General features: G+C 37.8%; 1 protein-coding gene across 1 annotated transcript in view; it reads left to right on the plus strand.

Annotated features, from left to right (window-relative positions):
- LOC108727769 (uncharacterized) overlaps window positions 1–1,549 on the plus strand; it is a 4,102-nt gene extending 2,553 nt beyond the window's left edge. Inside the window, exon 2 of the mRNA XM_018456002.1 lies at window positions 1–1,549. This exon is cut by the window's left edge and continues 1 nt beyond it. Within this exon, the coding sequence (XP_018311504.1) occupies window positions 1–918 (918 nt within the window). The 3' untranslated portion in view covers window positions 919–1,549.
- The last annotated feature ends 8,513 nt before the right edge of the window (window positions 1,550–10,062 follow it).

The following is a 10,062-nucleotide window of genomic DNA, read 5'->3' on the forward strand; positions in this document are numbered from 1 at the left end:
CCCCCGCCGCCACCACCACCCCCGCCCCCACCCGCTCAACCTTTGTTGCTGGAGGAATCCTCTTCCTCGCGAAGGAAAGCTAATAAGAAGCTTAAAAAAATGAAGACTCGTTCATTGCATGAGGACGCATTGCAACAGCAGCAGCAGCAGCAGCAGCAACAACAACAACAGCAGCTCCTTCATCATCAGCTGCATCAAGGCGTATATGCCAACGGTCACGGACATCACACTCTGGGTCATCCTATCAGGCAGCAACATTATCATCATCATCCGCTACCACCCAGTAGTCGATCCGTCGCTGGTACTTTGGCTAGACCGGCGCCGGTGTATTTGGTACCAGCAGCCACCTTGCCGCGAAAAAGTCATCATCATCCACGTTTAAGGCCCATTCCGGCAGCGGCACCAATAGTTCCAGTCTATGCTCCTTTACCGGTGGTACCGCCGACCGCGGCACCCATTTATCCAGCGGCCACGTACGGTACCGCAGGAAACAGAGGCAGACGACACCCGGAGGCGGATAGCTCCACTTTGGGCACATCTAGAAGGTTAGCTGCCTCTCATGCGGATCTCACCGCGCCGGATATCGCTCGGCAGGCGGATAGTCCGGAAAACGAGTCCCGCTTTGGTACCGGCATATATCGACGGAAGGGTCATCTGAACGAGAGAGCCTTTTCTTACAGCATTCGGGCGGAACATCGTAGCAGAAGCCATGGCAGTCTAGCCTCCTTGGGCTTCAACGCGCAGAACGGCAATGCGCTACCAAAGGAGGAGAAGAAGGATCGCGAGATCGCACAGCTGGTTGCCGGATTGAGCCTCAACGACGGACCAGAACGGACGCAGGCTCCAAATTCGAGAGGAGGATATCATCATCACCAACAGCAACAGATTCAACCGTTGCCTAGGCCGAGACCCCGTTAGAATCGCTTCTTTAAGACTCATGCTGTCTGAAGCTTTCTAGATGGTCCAGAGCGATTTCTGGATATTTTTTATAGAAGAAAATACTTTAAAGAGTGCAAAGCATTTTTATGAGTTAAATTGATATATTCACCTTCTTTATCAGACATCTTGGTCATAAATTCAATTACTAATAATATGCTAATATTCTTCGCTATATTAGAATGTTAACAGAGAAATATGGCGTGTTTGAACGTCAATCCAGCTGCCAATAATGAAAACATTATATAATGAATAATTAATAACTATCGTCCGATCGATAAAATTTCTTTGTGCAATCCTCTCTTCTTTTATCAATGATGTTACGACTAGACAATTGTTCAAAATGAATTTTGCTTTTTCCGGTCGATCGCGTTGATGCAATAGCGACTTTGTCTGAGTTAACAAACATCTTCTTGCAACTTGCTTCTCCAAGCGTGACATCGGCGCTACAGTTACGAGCGATTTCACGTTCCGTCGTCATGTCACGTGGAAAAAGACTGGCATTGCAATTCCGACTTTCCGTAGCAAGTTTTACTTAACGCTAACGGTATTACATAGCAGCAGATGTATTTTAAATTACTTTTCTTAATTAATTCAATAACATTATAATTGATACTCAATTTTTGATGACAAAAGTATATTTTTGCTTTGAATATAATTATCTATCAAAATTTATAATTCAATCAGATTAATATATTCCATATAAAAACAAGAAATCAACGAGATGTCATAAATTACACAATGACATAACGTCCTCCGAGAAACCCAACGACCTTTCTATCGCAGAACAAACTAATTAGGTAGTACAATAATTATTGTCGGCTCTCTTAGAAAGGAGACAATTTTACTGTCTGAAACTCATTAGAAGGCATAAAGCATAGAAAAAAACGAAATTGCTATATATATTTTTTTTCTGTGAAAATAAGTTGAAAAATTTAAAATTTTAATGTCGTCGACATTAAAAGTTTTTTCGAATATTTGAACATTATTATACAATACATGAAAATATAAACATTTCAATGAACTTTTAGAATCTTTCTTTTATATAATTAAATAAAGTATTACATCTTTTAAACAGTACTTTAACGAGATATAATTAGAAATTGATTGGTTACACATATAACATCTGTGCAATTTATATGACTCATGGAAAAAAAGTAAGATGATGCGTTACATAAAAAAAAAGCAGATAAAAAGTCTGATCAGAAGTCTCGATATTTGCAATTGCAAAGAATACGCGAGTCGCATATATTACGTCGACCGAGAAAAGCGTCCTTGGTTATGACACTTTGCGACCACGCGCTTGTTGAAGTTTTATCGTAGCACATTAGTACTGATGTCGTAAGCAAAAGCTTAAACGCAAAAGGAAACGCTCTCGTTCGAAAATAAAATGCGTTTTTTAACATTCGAACTTCGAAGGATCTCACCAATCACATATAAATATATGTATAATCAAATAAAATATATCGTACATTTATTAACGTATTACTTAAAAAATTGATTTTATTTTTATCGAGGATAAGATTATCCGCGACATTTCTGGTTGAAAGCAATTATTTTGCGAGAAATTTTTTAAGACAAGATGATGACACACATCGCATATTGTAAAAGACGTTAATTCTCTGTAGATGATAATGATACAAATGTCCTCACCGATTAAAAATATCTAACGCACCAAGATGCTTTTGCGTAGACGTCAGTGCTGATGATCACGGTAGAGATCTTAATCGCTCAGTTGCTATAATTAACACTCTCGCTTACTTCATCGTGATGCAGTTACGTAAACGACCTCAACGTGTCGCCTGCGAATCCTCGAAAGTCGTCTAAATTTTGTCAATCATAATTTCAATTCCTTCAGTTTTTTAAATGTCACTCGAGGCAAGTACAAATAAATGGCGAGCTGCCATTTATTAGCTTTGAAGATCCTGAATGATTCGTGTACATATCAGTATTCAGTGATTAGTGATCGGGAACTGCGTAAGAACAATTATCCGTTATTACGCAACTGGAACGTAGCATTCAAATGCCGCTCAGAAGTTTCTCTCTCAATTGGCACGTCATCGAATGCGTCAATTATAAGCTATAAAAAAAGCTTCGCCTTTCGCCACAAATTTCTCCGAGAGGTATAATGATAGGTGTTACGCAGAAAAATGTCTACAAAGGATGTACGAACGGAAAGAGAATAATTTGACTTTCGTAACTTTATTTATGTGAATATAAAAAAATTTTATTTAAAATATTACTGGAAGTTGCTTCAATAATATTTATACGTGCAATAACAAAAATGCTTTTTACTAAATTAATATTCGAATAGTGAAATAATATGCAAAGTTATTCAATATGTAAACTCGGAATTATAAGCAACAACATGTTTATAGAAGGTGACATCTCTGCTTAATCGATGTGTAACTTCGAGCAGAAAGTTGCGGCGACACGTAGACATCGTTAACGCGCCACCGCATGACTTGTTCGTGACGGAAGTATTATGCAAATCAGGAAACGACAGATACTGCTTTTTTCTTCGAAGTGATCCTTTCCTAAGATCTCGCCGATGAAAGAAAACTGCAAGTCATATCACCAATATGCATATTAAAAGATTAAATGCCACCAGATTGAATTTTCTGTGCACTCAGTTATTCGAATGTAAAAAAAAGAAAAAGACATTTAGGTACAAACGCACAGAACAAAAGAAAAGAGAATTCCACGCCACTAATTATTATCGCTCGGTTGTGCACATGGATGAACACGTATTAGTCACTGACTATTGTTATCATGTCGTTTTTACGTCAAGGTTGCAACGCGATCGTATATAATTCCCTCTTTTCTTTTCTTTATTTTTCTATCAGATATTTCACGACGTCTGATAAAATAAAACTGTACATATATTGACTATTGCGAAGATTGTTGCTGCAGCTACTGTAATATATTACTGAAGTAGAAAGTGAGTGTAAAATATTTATGAGCGGACCACATCACGAAAGTGCGTGTGTGAGTATATACGTACGAATACAGAAGTATATCTATATATATATATGTGTATTTACCAAATAAGCCAGTCAAAGTTAATTAAGCGAGCATGCCATTAAGTCACGCAGAAACATCAAAGAATGTCTTGATTCTAATTGAAATATGTATAACAGAGATACGAGAATATACATGTTTATAAATATTTTGACACGAAATCCATTTTATTGAAACGTTATATTTCAGCAAAACGGTCCGACTGATAGAATTCAGACTGTTTTACTGAAACTTTTTAAACAACGAACGAATTTTTATGTCAAGCATCACGGTTGTTCGTCAATACGAGACGCGTTATTTCACTTACGGTGCATTATATGCACTATGCACGCGACTTCTCCGTGCCGGCCACATTCCGTTCTCCCGTGTAATTTTCAGGGTTAACCGCCAACCGTCGTACGCGATACTCTAGTTTCAGGATTGCAACAACAACCGGTGGAATGCAAATTATCTTGATTGGTAGCTTAAGTGGAGCGCGTTCTTTCTCTCCCGTTAATAAAAGGGCTTTTTGGTGAGTTCATTGTTTCCGAACGAGTCGAAAGCTGATATAAAATCTTAGATATTCTCAAGGAAAGTCTGCGCTCCGAATGCTTTACATGTACAAAAGAAAAATTACTGAATTATTAGACTATAACGAATTTCCCTCCCAAAAAATGGAAAGGAAATGCAATGTCAGTGAAAAGTGTTAAGAGATATATCTATTTGACACGAAATGAAAAGTTTTATCTTGAGGAAAGAAAAAAAAGTGCGATAGTAAAAGACTCTTCAAATTCTCTTCTCTTTCGCTGATGCTATACAGAAAACGTAATAATTATTACTAGAGGGAAAAGAATCTAAAGGGATCTGATAATTTTTTTCTTTCGAACAGGCTAAGAAGTCTGATACTTTCGAACATTTTCCCGAGCTGAAAGCATCAACGGTTTTCAAGTTTGTTTATTCTAATGTTTTTTTCGCCAGGATGCAGCCATTATACTTAAATGCATAGGATAATGAAATGTCATGTGAGACGCGGCAATAGCGATTTATAATTTGCAATTATAACTCATAATTATAGAATGTAAACGATGCAATCTAGTATAAATGCTATGAGCGGTATAGCTATGGCGCTCCGATATTATAACTGTAATTTTTTTTGTCAATTTAATCACTCTGTACATTCACAAACAATCGTCTTCCATTTGATTCTCTCTTTCTGGTTAGTATGCCAAATATATAAACTTGATATAACGATTATATTAACCGCGTAATATATTAAAACGCATCTGTGTTTATCGTATGGTAAATGAGCAGCTGGCTCCGATCAAGGCTGGCTTATAGAAATCACAACGAAAGTCACAAATACAACAGAAGAAAATTTTAAGAAATGATTCATTGTTCACGTCAACTGTAAATGATTTATTTATTTCTTATTTTTCGTTATTTTTTATTTTTTATTCTATCGTCCATTTACATTGTTGTTTGCGTAATTCTACACGAAAAGATGAGTTTGCTGAAATATTTAGAAATATAGACCTAAAAAGTTTTGTTAAACCATTCAAATAATTATACAGAACGCTTAAACTGATTGTTAGAATATCAAAACTTTTAACAGCACCGTTTATTATACTTAAGATTTTTACGTAATTATTTTGATGATCCAATAAAATTATTTTCAGATCCTTATATCTAGTTAAATTTTTAAATACTTCAACAAAATCATTCTTTCCGTGTATATTTTACTTCATCAAGTCTAGGCTTTAAACAATATGTGCGTGACGAATCGTTACCAGTCGATCGCGTAAGGGGACACGTATAGCGGTACCAGGCATGTGTCCGAGAATATAGTGGCCTCACTCTTCTCTTTCTCTTTTATCACTCTTCCGCCGGTTGGTAGCCGGTGCACGAGTACAACAACCGCCGGAAAGGAATGCGCTAATGGCATCCGGATGCCGGTGTACTACTCCACGACCTTGCAGCTTTCCACAGTGAAATGAGAAACTGCATAGTTGCTTCGTGTGGTAACGCATAGGTCCGTTATTTTATTGTACGACAATCAGTAACACCACAACTGATGTATATGCACGCGTGCGTATGCGTGTATGTGTGCGTGTTGTGTGTATGTGTGTGTGTGCTATTGGACGCGATAGTTTATTTGAAGCCGATTGCGTCGTGCGCGTAAGACGCCTGTCATTAATTATTAACCCTCGCGTCTGAAACGAGCACTGATAGGAATGTGCCATTTCGAGAATGCGAAAGAAGACTCATTACGTTTATAACTGCATATATGAATAACGCATATGATACGTACACGCGGAAGGCGGTGAATGGTGAGGAATGAGGATAGAGTTATCTTCCATTGAAGAGAAAATGCGAAGATACGCGACGTTGCGCAAAAAAGTCGCGCTTTTCCTTTGCGACGAAAGTACATCGCTCTGAGTAAATTTCCACGTGTACGTGCATACGTAGGCTAATGTCATAAATAGAGAAATAATGTGAATATAATGTACACGCGTATTGTCGCAACAAATAAATATCATTAACTAAATATCGTGAACTAATAAAGTATCCTTAATTATTCTGAATCCTCACATCGAAATCCAAGACATTATCTTCGAAAACGATGAACGAGATTATCGAAATTACTTAACAAAATTACGTTCAGAAATATTTACGCTATACTATTTTCTTATTTCAAAATAAATAATACAATAAACAAAAACAATTTATGATGCGAGTTGAACAAAAAAGCAATATCGAACAAGCACGATAGCGAGAATACAACGTGAGAGTGCAACTCGGATTATTCCAGCTACTATTTTTTAGTAAATTTTAATATTAAATAGCGTGCTACACCCAATGGCCTTCACGGATTGTTGATTAGCGGTATCGACCTTAACATTCTCAAATTCCTATAATAACGTAACGTAGCTGCGCGAACTAAAAGCTCGAAATACAGTTAGATGGTGGTTTTGCGATTTACAGTTAACCGCGTTCGCTCGTACGGCGTACGGGCGTAAAGAAATCGGGTCAAAGACGAAATTAGTTTTTAATAATCCAGGCTACGTCAATCGCGATTCATCCAACCCCCCCCTCCCCCCCGCCGAACGATTATTATTGCACTCTAATATCTCGTGCAAAATTAATTCCTAACAATATTTACGATGCAGATGGCGATATAACGGACGATCGTTAGCCGCAAAGTAGTTGGCGTAAACTTGCGTTATATATGTCAATTACAATAACCAATTGCTACTTCTGACACCATCTGCCGGGCCACATAATATTCCTATACGTTTTTCTTTATTTTAGATGATATGAGAAACATGTTAACTCGCGCAGTATTAATATAGTAGTAATAATATATCTTTAGCAATCGGATAGCTTAGCAAGGTGTGTCAGTAAAAAGAGCATTGAATGTAATCTTTTTATTGCATTCACATAAGATTAGTGCAAAGTCCACATTTGTTATTCAAGTCCGTAGTTAGCCTCGCGAACTTACTCTTCTTTATTTATCTTTTTGTCTCGGCCGATGACAATGGGTCTATCCATGAAAACGTTTCTTTTCGAAGGAAGCAGACTGTGTAATTTTGCATCACGCACATTACGGCGACTGTGGCCACGAATCTGGAGTATGAACGACGCGTGAACAGGGTCGCGCGATAGGGTGCATCGGCGAGGAAGAAGGGAGAGCTGATGTGAAGTAAGTACAGAAAAATTGAGAATACATGGTTAACGAGTAGAGAAAAGTACAGGTGACCGCCGATGAGGCAATTACATGATGATGATATCGCGAACGAATTAATATACCAGCCGCATCCGAAATAATGTCTGGTGGCCTTGTTCGAGTAGCCCGCGAGACCTGATTTACTTTCTACGAAGAAGAAATATCTTGTTACACTCGCCGGTAGATGTCGGCGGTTACATCGCTCAGAGATGATATGTTTGGCGATTTTAATGAGTGATATATACCACAAGTATGACCGACTGCGGCCAGCTATCTTGATAGACGATTATCTGTTTTTATCGAACTTTGAAAATAGATAATAAAAAATTATTTATTTAGAGTTCTTTATAATATTTCTTGATTAAACATAATTTTTTATATTTATTTTTCATACTTGAAGTTTTGAATTTTGAGTATTATAATTTGTATGAAAACACGTGACTATTTTAATAAAACAAAGCTCCATAATAATTTAGCGCTTTCAAAACGCGAATATTTTCATCCGATTTCTAACATCGGATGAAAAAAATCGTTTCCTGTTGTAAGTACTTTTTAAATGCAGTTTCGTATTATAAAATAGTAACGTATAATTGTGAATTATGGGAGGTTCCGCAATTAGCTAATGGAGAAACGGCATTTAAACACGAAACTCCGTGTTTAGAAAAGACGAGGCAGCAGCTGCAAGCCTGTCTGCGTGACAAATCGATAGGCGCCAATTCTTCCGCCTGGGAAGTATCCTATGAATCCTTCTAAGTGATTTTAAAAGTTTTATGCAATCACATATTACAGAGACTTCCACTGATTTCGTATACACATTGAAATTAAAAATAAAAGGATATTATGATATTATGACTGAACGCAATTTATTAATTAGTAACATTTACTTGATAAAAAAGTAAATTGATTATAAATTACAAATAATTAATACCTCGTTCTTTCTTAATTCAAAAATCAAAACTCTCTTAACAAATGCTTCTTATTAAATATTCAACCGATTCTATGTGCCGATTCATGCACATGTATTACAAGAAACAAGACAGACAGATATGGAACGGATCACAACAACTGGATTGATGAACTGGACCTCGTGAAATAGCGATGCAACGGCATTACAGCAGCATGCCGACTGATCGGAGGTATCCGACTTAAGTGCAGCATCCGCAATGATTTTCAAAGGATGAACATAACAGATGCGGGATTGCCTTCGTAAGGAATTGGCAGTCGCTATAGCCTCCCGCTAAGGCAAAACATTCTGTGACTGCGAGGCATATACCACCTGCCGTTGACCGAACGATACCTTTGAGACGTAGTCAGTAATCGCGTGATGCATAAAACCGGCAGTTATTATGCTAACTTTATCTATAACGGGTCTCCATCGGTCCTAGATGGAAACACCACGCTGCTTATTTCACGAGTTCTTCAAAGGATGCGACGCGACTCTCTTTGAGACTAAACGCGCGAACAGTTATATACTGCAATTGTTAAAATATATAACAACTTTAACAGTTATTTCTATGTTTTATTAATGATATTCATACAATTAACCCACTAAACAGATATTGCGATGAAAAGTGTAGCTCGCATTAAAAAGTGCCGTAATCATCGATGCACGAGTGCTTTAGCCTACAATTTTGTAATGCGGATAAAACAAAGATAATGTACAATTTAAACATATATAATATCTATGAAGTTTGACTTTCTCGCCATTAGTTAAAGTTAATGTTAGCAACGTGCTCATCCACGGACGTTGCAGCTGCTAACAATACGCAAATGAAAGTAAATTGCGACCAGAAATTACGCGTAACATCGTCACTTTACCTGATTGCGTCAGTTATATTTTTCTACGTGGAAATATGCTGTCATTAACAAACTTACCGTTTACATATTTCGATATTTAATACCGTTACATTAACCCGATTGGCTAATTTTGAAAGTAACGTAAATCAGATTGTGATATGTAATGAATTTCGCAATGAGGAATCGTAATCTTTTTAGTTATTATTTATTCACTAATTCCCTCGGAGAGACGAGAGTGAAAATCTCGCCCGAAAAAGAAAGAAATTGGATCGATAGACGTGAACGGTAACACTCTGAGCCGGACGTGTGTCGCGGAATTGTAAGAAAGAGCGAGACGGAGGTGGAAGAGTCGGAGAGGGAGTACAGGGAGCCCGCATAGTTGGAATAACAGTACTCTCACATTGGTGCGGCCATCCGGTGAACATCGTCGAAGCGCGATACCGTTACCGGTTACGACGTTACCGCGGCGAGCGTACCGGCTTCCAATGCCGGCGGTAATGAGAAAATCGAGACGACGCCATACGGTCCACCCGATTACTCATCGATTTCATTGCGAATCTCTTTCTCTCTCGCTCTTCCACCTTACCGGTCCTCTTGGCATCATT

This window comes from Mycetomoellerius zeteki, unplaced genomic scaffold (genome assembly GCF_001594055.1).
Source record: "Mycetomoellerius zeteki isolate Tzet28-1 unplaced genomic scaffold, Tzet1.0 scaffold53, whole genome shotgun sequence".
NCBI classification, from domain to species: Eukaryota; Metazoa; Arthropoda; class Insecta; order Hymenoptera; family Formicidae; genus Mycetomoellerius; species Mycetomoellerius zeteki.